The 21297-nt window shown below is 42.3% G+C and overlaps 1 protein-coding gene across 7 annotated transcripts in view; it reads right to left on the reverse strand.

The window, feature by feature from the left end:
* Nucleotides 1-21297, reverse strand: part of EPB41L4A (erythrocyte membrane protein band 4.1 like 4A) — a 193655-nt gene that overhangs the window by 6542 nt on the left and 165816 nt on the right. For 6 of the 7 annotated variants that reach the window (XM_053294290.1, XM_053294293.1, XM_053294288.1 and 3 more), the window contains 6 exons: nt 17694-17777; nt 16010-16123; nt 15701-15778; nt 13784-13903; nt 5909-5956; nt 5733-5801 (listed from right to left, as the gene is read on the reverse strand). In XM_053294290.1, the coding sequence (XP_053150265.1) occupies nt 5733-5801; nt 5909-5956; nt 13784-13903; nt 15701-15778; nt 16010-16123; nt 17694-17777 (513 nt within the window). The remainder of the gene's footprint in view (nt 1-5732; nt 5802-5908; nt 5957-13783; nt 13904-15700; nt 15779-16009; nt 16124-17693; nt 17778-21297) is intronic. The other variant, XM_053294289.1, reaches the window with a different exon arrangement.

Here is a 21297-nt window from a genome sequence, read left to right on the forward strand (position 1 = left end):
CAAGGGTATCAAAAACTGCAGAGAGATCCAAAAGGATCAGCAGAGTCATACTCCCTCTGTTGATAGCCAGTTGGAGATCATCCATCAGGCCAACCAAGGCAGTCTCAACCCCATAGCCCACATGGAAGCCAGTTTGAGATGAGTCTAGATAATCTGCATCATCCCAAACTGCCTGGAGCTGAGAGGCTACCACCTGCTCAACCTTGCCCAACCATGGAAGATTAGAAACAGGTCTGTAATTAGCTAACTCCAAGGGATCCAGTGCAACTTTCTTCAAAAATGGTCTAATAATAGCTTCCTTAAGACAAGGAGGCCCCCCTCAGAGAAATATTTATAATATTTACCAGACCATCTCTGATAATATGATTATCAGATGAGATAAGCCAAGTTGGGCAAGGGTCAAGAGAACAGAATACACAGTCCGAAGTAGTTTCTCCACTTCCTCAGGAGTCACAAACTGAAAATGATCCAATCTAATCCCATAAGAAGAGTTGTGGACACCTCCACAGTGGACTCTCCAGTAAGTGTGGAATCCAGCTCGACCCGAATATGAGAGATTGAATATGAGAGATTTTATCCGCAAAGAAGCCATTAAAAACATCACAGCAAGTGACAAATGGTTCCAAGTTTAAATTCAAGGGGGAGGGGTACATACTAGCTCCCTCACAACTGTAGACACCTCAGCAGGACATGAAGTTGCAGAAGCAAGGCAGGCAGAAAAGACCTGCTTCTTTGCCGCCTGCACTGCAAGAGCATAGATCTTCAAATGTACTCTGTGTTGTTGCCGATCATACTCGCACCAAGTCTTCCTCCACTTGTGTTCTACTCTACCTCGCCTCTTCAGCTCCCGTTGTTCATCCAAATACCACGGGACTGTCTTTAAAGCAAGTCAGAGAGGACGTTTAGGAGCGATTATGTCTATTGTTCTAGTGAGTTCAATATTCCATGTATTCCATGTTTGCACCACAGCATCAACAGAATCACTATAAATATAAAGGAAGCACCACAAAACACTAGGTAGACAGTACTTCCTGGTGTTTCCTCTACTGCCCAACTAGAGAGAGTGTGTGTGTAGGCTGGGGGCACTAACTCCAGAATAATAAGACACAATGTTCATGGCTTGCATGTATGAAGATAAATCCTTTGGATTATCAGCAAAAGAAGTGTGTGGAAACTTTCCCCAGTCAAAGTGTACCTCCCCTCTTAAGCTGGGTTTAACTCAATGCTGGCATAGTCTTGGGTTCAAACTTGACTCCTAAGGCCATTGATTGAGTTTGTCACTCAAGTGAAGTCTTTATTCTTTCATCTTCAGCAACATCCTGCAATATGGAGATAATACTACCGGGCAACTTTTCAGCGATGTTGTAAGGATTACTAAATTGCTTCTCAAGTCCTAGATATTTGCTAAGTATCAACAACAAAAATTGAAGCATGCCTTTGTTTCCTACAACACTTGAGTGTCCCAGAACATATATAGGAGAACCTCAATAATAGCAGCCCAACATTCACCATTTTGCATATCTGCAGTCATGTAATTGCCACCCAACTTCAGTATTTGCAAAAATAAAAATAAAAATAAAAATAAAAATTGACAGTTAAGTGGTTAAGACTCTCATATCTGTGGATCGGGTATGGACAGAAATGATCTCTGAGGTCATTTCTGCCCACCATTTTGAGGGAAGAAGCAATTGTGTGGCTCATTTTTGTTGAAAAAAGTTTTTTAAAAGTGTTTTTTCACGGGGGGAGGACTGCAAGTTAGGACTTTGGGGGGCATCGCTGGACAGCTGGGGACACACGGAGCATGGTTGGGGGGACACGGAGCATGGTAGGGCACTCCCCCCTCCATTTCCCCCACTTTCAATCAGTTTTTTTCCCATTTTCGCTTGTATGCCCCGTTTTCACTGCCATGTTTTCGCCCGTATGCCCCGCTGCCTCAGGAACCTAACCTCCCAATTCCTATTGCTCTATGGTTTCACTATCCACTCCCTTCGCATGGAATGGAACCCCCAAAGATAATGGGGTTCTCTTGTATTAACAAAGTCAGAGATTAAAAATAAACATCTGACTTGGCTAACATAATGATGTGTGTGCGAGCATGCGGCTACATGTGTGCATGTGGTTTGAAAAGTAGTTTATTAAAGTTTGTTTCACATCTAGCCTGCAGAATTTTACCACTATCATTTCCTCCTGTTTAGTGATGCGGCAGAATTACATTGTGCTGCAAAATAAGATTGTGCTCCTGTCAGAAACACTTGCTCGCATCATTACACAGCATCCCGGATGCCCAATTATCAGAATGAAATGGAAGCTTCATGTGAAACAAGCAACTTTGCTTTGGCAACTGGCTGTGATAATGCTGAAGTAGGCAGGTCAAGTGGGTCAACCAGTCATTTTAGATGATCAGAGTAAATTTTAAAAGAGTAAATGAAAATGGGTGGTTTAGCTGTGTTTTCCCAACGCCTCTGAGGTTTTCAGTGCTATTCCATATGCTATTTAGCCAACTGACAGGAGTGTACCAGATGCCACTGAGAGCCAAAATGAGGCATGATGCTGATACAACTGTGTGTTTAAATATGGACCAGCCTCCCATACAGAGAGGGGTGAGGAGTTTAATGTAAACAGCAAAAGAGGTGTGTAATAGGTAAGGCGTATGGAACCCCTTTACCACCCGCAATTTACCTTGGGAAGTAGTGTTCTTCACTGTTAAGACCCAGGGCAAGTGGCAGCCCCCATCAACCTTAAGTGCAACTCCCTTACTAATTATTTATTGGGCTTGTGCAAAGCTTCAGTCAAAACTGAATACTCTGCACAGTCCCCCAGCACCATATGGAGGTGACCATTATTAGAGATGTGCAAATAAATTAGAGCTCGAATTAATTAGAGCTAAAAACAGGCCGTTTTGAGCTCAAAACAAAAGACCTTTAAAATAAAGGGCCTGTTCCGAGCTCAAAACGAAATATCTCCATTCTACTTGAGACATTTTGAGCACCATTTTGAGCCCTGTTTTTCTGGGGAGAGCTAGTCTACCAATTGGGGTCAGCAGGTAGATCAGCCCTCTACCCCAGACTTAATACGTTGACCTGTCTCAGAGGACTGGTCTATCTGCCAACTCCAACTGGTTGGAGCTCTCCGCAGAAAAACGGGGCTCAAAATGGTGCTCAAAACACTCAAAATGTTTCGAGTGTTTCAAGGTTGATTTGTTGAAACAGCCGGCTTGGGCCGCTGTTTCAATGAACTGATTAGAGGATTTTTCAATTTGTTTTGAACTCAAAACAAATTGCAAAATTCATTTCGTGCACATCTCTAACCATTACTACCATGCAGTGCTGCGCTTTGCCCAGCATCAGGTTCTTTAAGAAGCTCTTAAACACTCTTGAGCTCCTGCACCATCTTGGAAGGTGTTTATGGAGTGCTGAGATGTGTAGCACTTCCTAGAACTCTCCACATAGAGTTCTTGAGAGGGCTCCATCTCTCTTAAAGGGCCATCCCAACACTGAGAAAAGCACAGTACTGTGTGGAAGTCAGCACAGTGGGAAATGATTCTCACATTGAAGGTTGGTTGCTGAAGCGGCCCCCGCTTAAAAAAAAAGGAAGATTACTGATGTAGTCTGTCCTCAAGGCTCACTTCTAGTATTGGATCTCAGCTGGAGAGAGAAAAACCTATCCTGGGGGAGGGGGTGAAGAGAGAGAGAGATGGCACAGAGGTCCACCATGAGTAATGCAGGGTCCATATACTACTTTTTCTGTTTGCATTAGATCCCACACCAAGCTGTGATTTCTATATGAAAGAGGCAGATCCAGGATTAAACACAGTGATCTGCCACTGCAATGTCCATTACTGTACATTATACTGGGAACATGACAAACCTGACTGAAATGAATGGGATTTGAGAAATTCAAATTATTTCTGTGAGGTTTTAGAGATTTTCACAGTATATTAAGCCCCATATTATTTATTTATTTATTTATTCATCACATTTATATACCGCCCAAACTTTCATCTGTGGGCGGTTAACATAAAACAATTAACACACATATATAAAGTTAAAACAATTCAACAATTTAAAATCAATCACAAAATTAAAACCAACAAATTTTAAAAGGCTGAGAAAGCTTGGTTAAAAAGATGGGTTTTTAGATGTTTTTTAAAAATTGCCAGAGATGGGGAGGATCGTATCTTAGTAGGGAGTGCATTTCACAATCTCGGGGCAGCAACCAAGAAGGCCCATCTCTGTGTAGCCATTGTGTAGAGTTGGCGGTAACTGGAGACGATGTAGCCATTGTGTAGAGTTGGTGGTAACTGGAGACGGACCTCCTCAGATGACCTCAATGGGCGTTGGGGCTCATAGTAAACAAGACGCTCTCAAATACCCAGGGCCTAAGTCGTTTAGGGCTTTATAAGTTACAACTAGCACTTTGTATTTTGCCCAGAAACCTATTGGCAGCCAGTGTAACCCCATCAGCAAAGGAGTAATATGGTCTCTCCGAGATGACTCAGAGACCAACCTGGCTGCCGCATTCTGAACCAAGTGAAGTTTACGGACTATGTACAAAGGCAGCCCCACATAGAGCGCATTACAAAAGTCAAGTCTGGAGGTCACCAACAGATGTACCACTGTTTTGAGGTCACTGATCTCGAGAGACGGATGCAGCTGGCGTATCAGCCGAAGCTGATAGAAAGCACCCCTGGCCACCGCCTCAACCTGAGAAACCAGGGAGAGGTGTGGATCCAAAAGTACTCCCAGACTGCAAACCTGTTCCTTTTGGGGAAGTGTGACCCCATCTAGAACAGGTAGATCAAAATCGTCTCTAGAGTTCTGACCCCGCACAATAAGTACCTCCGTCTTATCTGGATTCAGCTTCAGTTTATTCTCCCTCATCCAGCCCATTACCGCTTCCAGGCAGACATTTAGGAAGGGTATGCCAGCTCCTGAAGAAATTGACATGGAGAAGTAGATCTGGGTGTCATCAGCGTACTGGTAATACCCAGCTCCAAATCCCCTGATGATCTCTCCCAGTGGTTTCATGTAGATGTTAAAGAGCATTGGAGAGTGTATGGAGGCTTGAGGGACACCATACTTTAGCTCACATTTCGAAGAGCAACAATCTCCAATCGACACCATCTGGAATCTACCCAAGAGGTAGGAGTAGGAGCAGAACCACTGTAAAACAGTGCCTTCCACCCCCAACACCCTCAGACGTTCCAGAAGGATACTGTGGTGAATAGTATCGAAAGCCGCCGAGAGATCCAAAAGGACCAACGGAGTCACACTTCCTCTGTCAATTCCCAAATGGAGATCATCCATCAGGCTGACCAAGGCAGTCTCCACCCCATAGCCCACCCGAAAGCCAGTTTGAAATGGGTCTAGATAATCAGTTTCCTCCAAGACCAAATGCAGCTGAGAGGCCACCACCCTCTCAATTACCTTGCCCAACCATGGGAGGATGGAGACAGGCCTATAATTGCTCAGCTCTGAGGGATCTAATACAGTACAGGCTTCTTTAGAAGAGGTCTAATAATTGTCTCCTTGAGACATAGAGACATCCTGTCCTCCCTTTAACTTAATGTAGAAAATTAAGTTAAAGGCTTGCTGCCTTCTTTACTCTTGCACGACCCTCTCCAACAAACATCTTCATACAAAGCAGACAATATAGAGAACGGACAAAGTAATGGGCAGCAGATTAATTGTATTGGAATAGGAAAATGCCCATTCTCCAGTGAATAAACTCACTCTATTTTGGTATATGGAATCTCTCTTAATTGTTCTTCAGAGAGGCCAGATGGGTCCACAAGTTCTTTCCTGGAAAAAATTAGACAAAACAGAAGTTAGAGGCACTTGCATTAAAAAAAAAGAAGATATCTATTATTTGAGAATAATAGTTCACCCCTACAGTAAATATTACTTACTGAATGTGTTTCCATAATTCTTCCTTTGCTTGCACATCTGGACTTCTCCTATAAATGCCAACAAAAAGATACTATGTCATATATATAATCCTATGAATAATTCTGGGCAAACACAAAATCCTGAAATTGTACCAAACAAGAACAGTGATTTAACCTGTAAATATTTCTGTAGAGGTAATATTTCATGTTATTTTTTTGTAACATGGGAATGCATCTTTTGCCTAAGCCAGGGTTCCAAACTTTGGGTTTTCATATGTTCTTGGACTACAAAGGACACTGTGGCAGGATAATATGAGTTGTAGTCCAAGGAGCTGTAGGATCCAAGGTTGAGAACCCCTAGATTAAGTAGTGCCGAGCTGAGTCACAATTTGTCTTCCCCCCAGCATTCAGTAAAAGTACACATAAAAGACAAGATATTTTTATGAGAAGGCCAGTCAAATAAGAGACTCTTGAACTTCCTTCTTCTCCCTACTAATTAGCTAGATGGAAACCCAATACTAAGACAGGCAACTACAAATCCACTTCCCGCGTCACCAATAGTGACTGCCCCCACCCCTCTGAGAGCAGGACATCCAACACCTCACAGATCCCCTTCCCAGAGGGCTTCCACTGTCATTTTTGAGAAAGTAAGAAACAGCAGGAATCCCTTCTGAGCAATATGAAAGGGCTCCTACTGTTTCTTACAATCTCCATACCCCAGTGCAAATGACAGAAGACCTGCTTCTTGGATTGGTGGTGACTATAAATAATGGCTAGCAGGTGAACTAAGCCTAAATTTGTGGATCCCTGGAACAAGACCAAGAAAACCTGGGTTCAAATCCCCATTCATCCATAAAACTCACTGGGTGACTTTGGGACAGTCACTTATTTCTCAGCCTAATCTATTTTACAAGGTAGTTATGAGGATTAAAACAAATAGCCATGTGCACCACATTAAGCTCCTTGAAGGAACTGCAGAATATAAATGGTAAAATAAAATGAATACCAAACTTCCAACAAAAATAAAAGGAATGCCAAGCATCTATCTCCATATCACCTTCAGTGAAAAATCCCACAATACAAGAGAAATGTGGACCAGTTTTCCTTTCCTGTTGAGGCTATGGATTATTTTAGTGTTTCATATCTTCCAACCTTTGTATCACTGCTTTCTTCTGGCAGATTCTTCTCCTCCGCCCCACCCCAAGTGCTTTTTTCTCCCTAGGGCAGAAGCCTAGTGCATTAGTTAGTATTGTCAGGGGGAGTGATTTTAATAGTATCTTTCAGTCTTTAATGCTGAGCTACTTTCTTCTTTCATTAAGTCCCAATTCACACAAAGCAGCAGCTGTGAACTCTGCCCTTATCCCGAGGGACTGACATCCCCTTCTGAATCTGTAATAATCAGGCACCAGGATGCAAAAGCAATCCATGATTCCCCAGGATGAAGACTGAGTGAATTGCTTTGATAATGCTTATGTCTCAGCTACCATGGCAAGGAAAAGCCCCGAGGTCAGTGTTCTCAGCATGCTCACGTCCCATGCTATCCAGTAGATTAGGCTACATTAGTGGTTTATGAAAAATGGAATTGGGATTCATATTAGGCCCCTTTATTGCCAGCAACCAGCAAGAAGTAACAAATAAGCTAGATAAAAAGGCCCTTTGACTTTTCATGGTTTGTTAGACATCTCACATCATTCATACCTACATTCTATTGTTTGATTGTCAAGGTTGTATGTATACTGCAGCTCATTAAATATACACATGATGCACAGACCACACAGTTCATGTTCCTCACATCATTAGAAATAAATGTTTAGTAATAGTAGCTTTATAGCAAAACTGAATCCAGAAACCTGTGTTTAGATGCACAGATGCATACAAATAAAGAAGGCAGCTGGTGCTTCCAAAGTGGGGGTGAAACAAGCCCCAGCCCACCCTGTCAAGACATTCGCATGGGAGAAACAAAATTGGTTGTTTGGGGCGGAGCGGGATATACAGAAATGCAGACATTTCATGTTTGTGCTTTGAAAGAAAAAGGCTTTACTGAATATCAACAGCTGACAGCAAGGACAAGATTAGAGAAACATTATCCTTTAAATACAAGATTACAGAGAAGGGTTCATTTGCTATTTTCTGCATTATATGAAAGATTTCCTTTTCCTTAAACCTGTTTTCAAAAATAGAGAGATTCTCTTGGCTGAGCAAATTGCTCCATCATCACCGTACAAACACTGTGGGGACAGAGATGATCTTGGGGGCAGGAAATAGGCCCTTCCAAGGGCCCTAGGCAGTCACCCACTAAGCGAATGCTGGCCCTGCCAACCTCCAATACATTGTAGGTCTGCCCTGGAAGAAGTCCTTCCTTCCCTAGTACTTGTGCAAGAGTTTGTTGGACAGCACACAGACATCTTCTCCTTCCGCTCATTGCACTCTGGATCAAAGTCATCATGATCATAAAGGGGCAAGCTGTAGTGCAAAGTTATCCTTTACCCTGTGCAGAAGAGCTCTACTGCACAGTAGGCTCGCTTAAGGTGGAGCAGGGCACTGATTGCCCCTTGTGCATGATCTAAAACGTTCAGGAGAGGAGAGCTGGTCTTGTGGTAGCAAGCATGACATGTCCCATTAGCTAAGCAGAGTCTGCCCTGGTTGCATTTGAATGGGAGACCACACGTGAGCACTGGAAGATATTCCCCTCAGGGGATGGAGCTGCTCTGGAAAGAGCAGAAGGTTCCAAGTTCCCTCCCTGGCTTCTCCAAGTTAGGGCTGAGAGGGATTCCTGCCTGCAAGCCTGGAGAAGCTGCTGCCAGTCTGTGTTGTAGACAATACTGAGCTAGATAGACCAATGGTTTGACTCAGTATATGGCAGCTTCCTATGTTCCTGACTAGCTGCAGATTGCCTGATGTGTAGCAAAACTTTCACTCTAGATTCATAAGTGTTAGAGCAGTTTTAGGGCTGGATGACCTTGCTCCACTTGCTACGCTCTGTGCAAACCTCTGTGCTGCTACCGCAGCAAAATTAACCCATTTGAGATCAGACTGCCTGCTAAATATCTTCCCTTCTAATCTAAGAACAGCCTTGCAAAACATGTGAGCCACAAATTCAAATACCCACCAGGCTTCTATGGTAGCCTGTTTGGGCTTCACTAAACCCTGTTTTTAATGCCTGCCTGGATCTCAAGAACAGGGAGGCAAGTATCTTACAAGTCAAAACACATAGCTGATAGGCAATATCCAGTGGGGTGAGTCAGTCATAAATTGTATAGGTCCACTCTAAAGGATATGCCTAGTATATTTGGATTTTGTCCATTTTTGTTTATTGTATTCTTATTTCATTTAAACAAATATAACCAGCCACAAATGCTAATGTATACATTACTTTTATGCCTGCAACTGCCACCCTTATTAATAATTCAAATTGAATTATTTTGTACTTTAACTATAAAAATTTAATGGCTATTTTTAATTCTAAAAAGCCCTTTGGCTACACAGATGTTTGACTTGAACTCTTAGAAATGAACCTTGCAGCAGTAGAATGTTGATCTTTTTATGTTCATTGTTGCCATAAAAAGTAAACTCCTATTGAGTTTCTTTGCCTCATCTGCAGCTCACACACAAAACCACCTCCAAATACATAAATACCCTTTTATTAAGCCAACTAAGCTTTGGTGGCCAGTGAAGTCATACATGAGTAAAGTAATCCCGACTCTTTTGAACTAAATCTAAAATGTGCACATTGTAGGAAGACAGTGGTGATTTCTTTCCAAGGGCTTGGATCCAAAGATGCCCTTCTGCAAGTGGAAAGTCTGTTCCTCTCACAGAAGGGCTTTTTATGACTTAGTGGAAGAGTGTTGTGCAAAAAAAAAGTGACCCAGATCCAGGGTAGTTCCTCTGTTAGTGCAAGCATATGCACAAGCTCTTTTGAAGATCTTTTAATGGCCACTCAAATTTACACACTGCTGTCTGTGGCTGGCATCCTAAGGAAGCGGCAATGCAGTGAAAGGATCAGAACAGCAGCACTTGCACAGGGTGTGTGCACGTGCGTGCAGGCATACACATGTGCAAAGGTGCACCTAGGTCATTTTGGAGCCTGGACCTAGAGGCCTTTGGAGGCCCTCCTCCCCTACAAATTAAGCATCATCACATTTGGCTGGGCAACCACAGAACCCAGGACAGAATAAAGATTTGAGGGCCCTGAGGGGCTGTGGAGGCCCTGGACTTCGGCCCCAAAGTCCAGGGGTAAGTGTGTGTGTGTCTCTGTGTGTGTTTGTGTGTGTGTATGTAGAATTTTGAGAACCTCTCCCTCCCAAGGAAGTCCTCTGTGCCACCCAAAAATATGTCCCTGAGGGTTGTGCAGCTTGCAGGGACATATTTTCAGGTGGCACAGAGGGCTTCCAGAAGAGTCTCTGGAAAAAATCAGCCTCCCCACCCCCCATGTGAGCGCCAGTGCTTGTTAGTCTGAACGTGCTGTTATTCTGAGCCTCACTGCACTAGCGCTTCCTTAGTCAGGGTCCCAGCTTGTATGTTCCAAATTCACTATGTTTCACATACTGTAATGCAGCCCCCCAATAACTGTGGCTCTGCACCGTGAGATATTTTGCACTAGCACTTGCACAAGAGTTCACAGCAGTAAGTCATTGCCTCCTCCTGCTCACTGTTGTATGAACCCAAGCTAATGCATCTGTGTAGCAAGGTAACTTAACCTGTAAAAGATAATTTTCATGTTAGACAGCTTGATGCTCCACAGCAAATGTCTAACACCTAGAAACTGACTTCTGTACATAGATTTACTATAGCAAACAGGCAACTCTTAAGGAGACAAACACAGCACCTAGCTTGCAAACCCAGCACAACTCTTAGGAAGCCTCACCGATCACCAATTTTTTAATTGGGGGTGCATGAGCAGAGGGAACTTCTGTACTGAATCTGGGCACCCCTTTCCCTGCTTTCTGTACTGCACTGTCCGCCGGATGAGTGAGACGATGAGAGAAGCTGCTGCTCTCCAGCCCCAATTAATCTGGGGGGCTGTAAAGGGAGCAGTGGGTGGGCACCCTTGTGCTGACCACATGGTTCTCTGGAGCAAGGCCAACAGGTATTTGTCTATGTAGGTGAGTATATCACCATCACTTTACTATGGCTAATTCCATAGACTTTAGATTAGTTTAGAGTAAGGGTGTTTAGGACTTGGGCCATAAAGTCTTAAAGATGACTTCTACACAGTCTTTTCTTTTTATTCATTGTAGCAGGGCAAGTTTTCTGTGCTGTTACTACAGTAAATGTAAAGGGAAAGAAAAACCAGTCAGTTATCTTGCTAATTAAAAGCTAATTTTTAGTGTTCACGTTGTCCACAAGAGGGAGCCTCTACAATCTCATCTAAGTATCATTTCCTGAACCAAATTGAAATTATATATTTACATTTAAAATTAACATTTACAGTGTATATCCTTTCTGCTTCTTTGCAGCCTAGCTTTAAATTAAGAACAAACTGCTTATTTTTCAACATGTTTGTCTAATAACATTTTAATGTGGTTAAAATAAAAAATAATTCTTAAAAAAACTTGACCATGGAATTTTAATAGCAATTGCAATGACTAGGTGTGAAGATTTGCTCCTGGGAGAACAGAATTTATTGCAAATGTGTGTGTTTGCTGGCAACAACTTGTGCTATGTTGCTTATATTTAACAATAAAGAAAAATACACACTAATTTACTGTAGGAGATGGTAATACTCCCCCCCCCCGCAATTTCCCCTAAGGAAGAGTGCTTTCACTCAAAATATGCAGGTTTTTACCACCATTGATTAAGCCTGTTAATTTCAACTATTTGAATCAATGAAGTCATTTAATATGTGGCATCACCCTCTCCAGCTTACATACTCTCTTTATATTTAAATAAATATAGCTGACAGCCATATTCTGTTCTATGAGTTTCATTCGCTGAAAGTGAATTCTATAATCTAATTTCTGTGTGCGTGCGCTGCCCTTTTGAGTTCAGTGGATGTATCCATATATGCATTATCTTCAAGATCCAAATACCAATCACACATTCTTCTAACAAGTTGTTAGTCTGATTTTCCAACTCTTCCTACGGAACTATTTCATCAGTAGCAAAAACCGCTTAGTAGCAAATTTACAAAAAGTGATGTGGTGAGATCTAATCCCTTAAAAAACCCTACAAACAGCCATGCACAGAAATTATAAGACACAGGAGGGATAATAAATCTATTCTGGAAATGCATTTACACTTAGAGGCATCCAGAGGTCTTTCTGAACCACACACCCATATTGTTATGCACTGATTAAGAGGAATAATATTTTTGAGGTAACAAGGGTGATGGAAGGGTGCTGGTTAAGCAAAGTAAGATCTTGAGCTAGGCCTCAAAAAGCCTAAAGGCCTGTTTTTGCTAAATGACAAGACAGATTTCAGATAGTATCTTGCATTAGCATTCTGTCTTTTCACCCATGACCCTGAAACCGTCGATCACTCTCTCCTACTTTTTTCAATCACTCTATTCCTATCCTAGTTTTATTTCATTTTGCTACCACAAATCTTTAAAATTCTCAAAGACAAAGATTCTCAGGGATCTCCAATATGGCAAGCATGAAACCAATATGAAAAATACACAGGAACGCGCTCTACTTAAAAAGAACATTGTGTAGCACCCAGACTAAGTACCCATGACTAAATCCCATTGAAATTAATGGGACACAAGTTAGTCATGGTTATCTTATTTCATAGATTTCAGTGGTGCTTTGCCATGACTAAGTAGTACTGTAATGTTGTCCAGTGAATATTTTACTTAATTCATTAAGTTATTTTGGACTGGGTAGTCTTGCTGCTCTGTGGGTGCTAAATGTATGCAGGGGCATGCATAGCAACGGTTAAAAATACAAGAAGAGAATACTGCTTAAAACTAGTAATTTGAACTTGTAAATTTAGTAGTAGTTTATGAGAATCTAGGCCAATGTTTGAAAGATTACACTGGCAGGACTTAAGTAAGTCATCTATAGGACTTAAGTAAGGAATACAACAAACAAAACAGCAGTAAACATCTGGTTGCTCGCCCAGGATAGCAAAAGAATGTTGTTCAGCTTAAGTAGCACACGTTTTACAACTTATTTATTTGGACTGGAAATTTAGCTGCTGTAAGTGGCACTGGGCCCAACCCATCAAGGTCTAACTGCATGTGCTAGAGGCTGTAGGTGTATATCTGGCTGCTTTTTATTTCATTTTCGCTACAGGATCCTCCCTCCAAGATTTTGAAATCACCACTTGCAGTTTGATAGGAGCTGCTTGAGTGAATTTGAAAACAAACGTACCTGTACGAACACATGGATTTCTATAACACACCACCTGGGGCGGAGCCACCATTGGGCGAACAGGTCCAAAGAACCCGGGCCGCCGCCAACTAGGGGCCGCATCTCACGGCCCCAACTTGCCCCTCGCCCCATGTCTGGCATCAGATGCAGGGGGCATTATTTCACTCCCAAACAGGGCTGCACAGCCCTTTTGGGAATGAAATTGACTCGCACTACATTGGCAGAGTGGGCTGGAGAGACTCTCCCTGCCTTTAAAGGCAGGGAGAGCTGCTCCTAGCCTTGCTGCCAACGCAACAGGGTCAATCTCCCTTCCAAACAGGGCTGCGCAGCCCCATTTGGGAGGGAGACCATGCCCCCGTGCCTGACGTCAGATGTGGGGAGCAGGGCCAGGGGGCTGCGGTAGCAGCCGGACATGGGCCACCACCAGCCTCGCTCCACGCCTGACAACAATCTTGATTAGAGCACAGATAAGAAGATACGTTATTTTCAGATCTGCTTAACTGAGTACTGGAGAACAACTAGAAGATTGTTGTTAGAATTTATAGCATTAGATGTCTTATTAAAAGGATCAGGATTAACATACGATCGAGATCTGTGCCTGGACCGCCGATGATTGGGATCAGATTGGTTTTTCTCTTTTTGTCGCCTCAACACTGCTTCCCACTGAGGAGCAGAATCAATCATTTCATTGTCCTGCCGTAATCTGTGGAAAGATTAACACACTAAACATGAACTTTTGAAGAATTAATATGTTGAATTTTCATCACTACCTGATGATAAAAATTCATCACAGCACAACTTCACTTTATGAAGACTTTTTAATCCTCATCCTGTATCATGAAATCCTATTCCAAAGTATGAGTCATTACTCCAGACTAGTCCCATTGGTTACATTACATGTCCCCCAACAATAATTGCATATTTCACTTTAAGGATGTGAAGTGATGCCTCTGCCAAGCCTATTGACCTGTGCTGTGCACAACTCAATGTGCTACATTTTGCAGCACTTGGAAGGTGATAGCCCTGAACAGTCCATGCTGTTTTTCTCTTCTGGTTGATATGCTTCATCTTATGTTGGTATCTATAAGTTGTTCCCCAAGAATGACCAGGAATAAGCACCATTTCATCCATGCAGACTGCTGTTCCCAGTCTGGATGGTTGGACAACTGACAATAGCAGCAACATACATCATGTTGAAACACAGTGCCAATGGCCAACTGTTGTTCTTTTGTTGGTAGCTGTACATTCTCATCAGACAATCTAGACTGTCAACACATTCTTCGTCTCACTGCAATGCAAAAATATGAGTGGCTTCCTCTGCTCCCCCTTCCACCACCACATAATGCATATGAGTGCATGGCTGACAAAAGTAGTATGGCCTTGCCCTACATGATTACATAGATTACCAAGGTTTTCTTTGTCATCAAAGCCAACACAGACAACAGAGGTTCCATCTCTGGGGCTATGTCTGCCTTGTTATAGAGCCTCACAGGTTAACGTCTTCCTTAGGAGAGCCTCTGCCTGCTGTACACTGGTAAAAAAGTTGTCCTCACCACTCATCTCCAAGTTTTGTTCCATGGCTGCACAATATGCAGGCCTACTTGTCTTTGTGGTAGCTCTCCAGCTTGCTTCCCAGAGTTAACACCTCCTATCAGCAGTAAGATGCTTCTACATCACAGTACAACCAAACATACTTTAAAACCATACTTGTTCTGCTTTGATGTGCATTGCCAGAAAGGAAAGATCCTCCAGAAAGACTGCTCATCAGCTGTTTGATCAGACTTGGGAATGTATCACTGCTGCACAAACAAGGTCCAGCTATCTCCAGTTTGTCATTCACTCTTCTCTCCTGTTGAGTTGCTTTGTCATGGAATTTTAAGTAACCTGGTCTCAAGTTGTCTCTGACTCATAGTTGCATGGAAGCAGGAACTCTCCAGACATGCTTCCCACAGTTCCCGCAGCCTTTCACGATTGGTGTGAAACACACAGCCAGGATTAGCAGGCCAAAATGTGCTCTTTTAAGTCAAGGAGCTTTCAAATTCATTTCCCCCCCTGGATGGCTCTCATTCCATTGCATAAATGCATGTTTAGCCTCTCAATTGGTTACCCTAAGAATGATGTGCAAAATATTTTCTGTGACCACAAGTATGAAGTTTTCCTCTATTGTGTGTCTAATTATTCCAGATGCTGTCCCTCCATGTTTGTATAGGATGTCTACATTAGGCTGGTTGTAGTGTTATAGACCATTTTTTGTCAAGAAGAATAAGTATTTTTTGGCACAGAAATAACTGCTTCCTGGGAAGGAAAGAGTAGGGGTGGCAGGGCAAGAAGGAGACATTCAGCTTTTAGCAACACTTTTTTTAAAAAAAAAGTTCTATGCAAATTAAACAGCTAAGCAAATATAGTTCCACACAAGCCATTTTCTACTTAAATCCATTTTGTTGTAAGCAATGCAAATTATATGCTTTGTTTCATATTCTTGCAAAATTTACATACTCACCTATGTCTTTTCTTCCGATGTTCTCGGTTGGAATTTTCTGATTCACTACCACTACTAGTATTGCAACGAGATCGTGACCTAAAAAGGAGATGGATTAACAATGAGAAATAATTTAACATGTCTGAATTATACATTTAAAAGAGAAACTGGAGAAAAGTCTTGCCATAAAACAGTAACCAATTATATATATATTATTTTTTTAAGTCTCACTATGCTGAATGCTACCTTGTCTTGGTTACCTAATATTCTTTCTTCAGATGCATCCACTGAAAATTTTTAAAATACTTCCGTTAACATCCAAGCTCTCACCTTCTCCTATGGGGCTGCCCAGGTTCATTTTCACTCCCACCTGAAGGATGTCGTCGTCGTGAATAAGGAAACTTTGGTGATCTGTTGCGGTCATTGGGAGAATTATAAAGCCCACTAGGGTCAAAGAAGTGTTAAGAGTAAGCAAGAGTTAAGCATAAACATTAACCCTCCAGCATTTATAACAAATACAATGTACATATCTTCTTTTCTTTTTTTGTACCATTACTTTGCTGGCAGTAGTGGAAAATACTATGATTTTCTACACCATGTTATTTGAAAGGTACACAGATAAAATTTGGTCATGCTGAGACTGAAGATGTTATTGCTTTTCAGGAATAATACTGCACTGAATTCTTCAAACAAAAACAATTGCACAGAAACCTTCAGAGAATGCTTACAGAACACTAAAGACATTTCAACTAATGCAATTACTGTAAGAAATCATGAGGTTTATTAAAAAACACACACATTTTTGTATTGTGGGATTTCAACAGCAATTTTTCCTTATAATATTAAGGAAAAGGAGTTCCTGTCCCCCACTAAGGTCAATAGCAGCACAGCCGTACACAGGATTGCAGTCTTAAAATTTGCATATACTATACTGCATTCTCACCACATCTATTTTTTTTAACAAATTGTGCTATAATGACTAATGGTGGGCCAGCAAGCATTTCTCAGTCCATTGTTGTGAACAAACAAGTGGGAAAATAAGATAACTCACAATGATGAGAAGGGGCAGGACGGACCTGCACCATTCCTGCTACCCACTCTAAACAATATGCTTGCACACATGCGAACATAGTGCACATGACGGGGAAAGAGGGAGGGATCCCTGATCAGCCTCTTCACCCACATACACACATGAAGCTGATGGAGGGGTTGGGCCAGAGGAAGAGAAGTCTTCCCCACTCCCACGCACACATGCATGCAACAGATATTCTGGCTGTCTGCTCCTATTCCAATTTCTTTCCTCCTCTTCCTCCTCCTCCCCCAGGACTCAATACCCGGTGCTTTCTTCCCTCCATTTTTCCAGTGACTTGGGTTGGAGGAAAGAAGGGCAATGAGAAATAGAAGGGTTGCCAGGCACCTCAAGCCAGGAAGAGTCGCTAGCAACTGCTTGCAGGTATGCACTGGCTGAAGTGGTAACCCCAATCCAGCCTTCTACATATCAGCACTCATTTTTATTATTATTATTATTATTATTATTATTATTATTATTAAATTTGATTTCTATACTGCCCTTCCAAAAATGGCTCAGGGCAGTTTACACAGAGAAATAACAAAAGTCAGAAGGAAGCCTGTCCCCAAAGGGCTCACATTCTAAAAAGAAACATAAGATAGACACCAGCAACAGTCACTGGAAATACTGTGCTGGGGGTGGATAGGGCCAGTTATTTCCCCCCTGCTATATAAAGAGAATCACCATGGTAAATGATGATGTCTAAGCATCCACTGAGGAGGATTGTTTTAACCACCAGCAGCCCTCTTCTGCAAAAACATCTTCTTCCACCTACCCTATCTTTCAATTTCTATCCAGTTGTGAATGAACATGTGATTGATAGAATTCAGAACTATGTTAGCATGTCAGAAGCAGCAAAATCTGTAGCCATTAAAATGAATATTATTTACAGAGCCAATGTATATTAGTGTATCTATGTGGCATGGTACCACCACCACTGCTTACCTTTGTGGGCAGTTTTCTTCCCATGGTGCACTCGTTTTACTTCTTTGGGTTTCTGGACTACTTTCATTTCTTGACTTTTTAAAACTGAGAAGTACAGAAAAAAGACATTTTCTTTGAAATGTCAACTTTTTGTAATGCTCAAATTTGATGTTATTTGAAAATCGTACTCTCTAGAACTTATTCTTAGGCATTTGTTTTCCATGCCATATTTTCTACATAATTGCCTTTCACTAGGAAATAATTCATTGTGGGGAGCTGCTGGGACTAGATCCAGGGCCTTCTGAACTTTGTTCTACTGCATCTTGTGTGAGCCAAATCTGGTTCCAGAGAGCAAGCTGAAAAGCAGTACCTTTTGGGCCAAACTACTAATTCCTTTATACACTGTCACTGACAAACACGTTTACACCTGGAAAATCCTCTAATTTAAGAAAAAGCAACAACTATTTGGCCCCAGGCTGTGGGTAAGCCCTTTACTCTTGCACTGTTAATTACAAACCACTACTTTGGTGGCAATATAGCACCCTGGGGGTGGGGTGGGGATGTCATAATTTTCAACAGGAAAATTTTTATTTTATTTTTTATTTTTTTTTACATTTTATATCCCGCTCTTCCTCCAAAGAGCCCAGAGCAGTGTACTACATACTTAGGTTTCTCCTCACAACAACCCTGTGAAGTAGGTTAGGCTGAGAGAGAAGTGACTGGCCCAGAGTCACCCAGCTGGCCCAAGATCACCCAGTGAGATTCATGGCTGAGTGGGGATTTAATTCATGTCTCCCTGGTCCTGGCTGAATGGGGATTTGAACTCTGGTCTCCTCGGTCCTAGTCCAGCACTCTAACCACACCACCACGCTGGCTCAATGCCTAAAATACAACGCCTAAAAATAAATGTGAGGGAAAAGTTAAAGACCTTCCCTTCACTACAGGCCCAATATGGCTCCCCCACTTCAGTAGCTGCTTTTTCCTAAATAAGGAGCTACCAGGATTAAGCACATCCTTTAATGATGTGTTTAAGGGTGGCCCTTATCCTCCCAGGAACTAGCATAATTCCACCCACCCAGGTAGCACTTTGGTTCCCTCTTGTCTAGCTTTTCTATAAAAGCTTTCAGCTTTTATGTATTTCTTTATTTAGTATATGCGTATATTGCCCCAAACTCACACCTCTGGGCAGTTTACAAGAAATATATCTGGGACTTTGCCTGGACAGATTTTGGCTTTGCCTCTGTGGATGACTAAGAACTGCCCAAGTCTTTATACTCCAGAGCATTCTTCCCTCCTCTGCAGTCTCTGCTTGTCTTTCTGTGCCTACTAGGGTCTTGCAAGTTCTGCCACTACCCTTTCTTCTGAGCTCAGGTTTCATTCTTCAGGGACTTATAATAGAACCTAAACTCCTGGTTGCTAATGTCTGAAAGTCAGCATAATGTAGTGGTTAGAGTGTTAAAGAACGACCAGAGAGACATGAATTAAATCCCCACTCAGCCATGAATCTCACTGGGTGATCTTGGGCCAGTCATGGTCTTCTAGCCTAAATTTCATCAGAGGGTGGTTGCAACGATTACAAAAACCTGAATTCCCCTTATATTTTTTATATTAAATATGCATAGCCTTGATTTCACCTGTGCTTGAGGAGGCTTACAAGATTAAGCTGATTGGGTTGTAAAGTTAGGGAGGAGAGCTGGTCTTGTGGTAACAAGCATGACTTGTCCCTTTAGCTAAGCAGGGTCTGCCCTGGTTGCAATTGAATGGGAGACCACATCTGAGCACTGTAAGATATCACCCCCACCAGGGGATGGAGCCACTCTGGGAAGAGCAGAAGGTTCCAAGTTTTCTCCCTGGCATCTCCAAGATAGGACTGAGAGAGATTCCTGCCTGCAACCTCAGAGAAGCCTCTGCCAGTCTGTGTTACTGAGCTAGATGGACCTATGGTCTGACTCAGTATATGGCAGCTTCCTATGTTCCTAAGTTGTTCACTCCAACAGGGAGGATATCAGTCAGTAATTTGTCTTCATGGTTAAGCAAACAGTGGGCAGAGAGTGGCTGGATATTTGTTTCTGTCCGAACTTTCTTGCTCAGAAAATGCTATGCCATAGAATGTTCTGAGGTAAAACCACACCCAAGTCATTGGGTCAGGAAATGTGTATCCTGCAGGAACACTGGAGACATAGGATGCTTGTGAGGTAGAGCAATCCAGAGCTGAGGGGCAAAGACAGTGGAGGTTGATGGTTCCCAATGGCTGTGCTGAAGGAAAAACAGAAGACCTAATTGGCTGAAGTCCTCCATTAAGGGCAGTGTTCCTTTGGCAGGAAGGGATGTTTTAAAAAAGCCAAATTTCACATGTAGTTCCAAAATATCCAGTCCAATGTTGGGCTGCATGTCTAATATTATGTGTTTGCACAACATATAGCCTCAGCTTGTAAAATGTCCTACCCAAGAAGGATCATCAGTTATAAATGGCTCAGTGGGAGGTAGAGCAGAGGCAAACTACAGGCCAGTTTTCATTACCTTCTCAAGGCTGAAAAGGCTGAGAATACCAGCTATAGTCATTTCCGAAGTACCTTTCAGAGTCCAACAAAGAATTTAGCAAAGAGCGAAGGGGTGTACAGACTAGCATTCTTTGCTTTTATTCATTCATTCATTCATTCACCGCCTTTCATTAAAACAATCCCAAGGCGCTTTACAGCAAAATTTAAAAACAAGATTGTAAAAAAGACAATTAAAATATTATGCTAAAAATATAAAACAAATCTGATTAAATTTTTAAATCAAAAGCATAAAAGCAATACAGAGTACAAAGAGCAGCAGCAGAAACAATCAAATAAAAGCCTGGGCAAAAAGCCAAGATTTTACACTCTTTCTAAAAGCTGTGATGGAGACAGAGGAGCGAATAGCCACCGGGAGAGCATTCCAGAGTCTGGGGGCAGCAACAGAGAAGGCCCTGTCCCACGTGCACGACAACAGCGTCTACCTCATTGTCGGCACCCGGAGCAGAGCCCCCTCAGATGACCTCATCAAGAGGGTAGCAACCCTTGAGAGCAGGCGGTCCCTCAGGTATCCCACGCCCAAACCATTAACGGCTTTAAAGGTCAAAACCAGCACCTTGAATTGGACCCAGAAATAAACTGGTAGCCAATGCAGCTCATTCAAAATGGGTGTAATGTGCTCCCACCGGGCAGCTCCAGATAAAACCCTAGCTGCCGCATTTTGCACTAGCTGCAGTTTCCGGATATAGAGTGCTGTTATCTGTGACAGGTGCCACTAGATGCAAGCAATTTGCCTATTTGACTTCTGAACTGCCTTTCAGGTCCAGACTTTGCATTCATGAACTAAAAGCACAATCCTAAATCTGTTTCCTCAGAAGTAAGCCTCACTATGCATTGTAATCCTATGTGAATTAAAATTCCTATCCTATCATTTTACACATGTAATACCACTGACTTTGGTATCCTGAGTCACCTGTGGGAGTTGGGATATATACTGTATAATGTATTGCTACAGTCAGGACTGGAAAGTAGCAAACGTAACACCCATTTTCGAAAAGGGTTTCTGGGGCGATCCGGAAAATTACAGGCCGGCTAGCTTAATGTCGGTTCAAGGCAAATTGATGGAA

The sequence above is a fragment of the Hemicordylus capensis genome, chromosome 2, assembly GCF_027244095.1.
Source record: "Hemicordylus capensis ecotype Gifberg chromosome 2, rHemCap1.1.pri, whole genome shotgun sequence".
NCBI lineage: Eukaryota > Metazoa > Chordata > Lepidosauria > Squamata > Cordylidae > Hemicordylus > Hemicordylus capensis.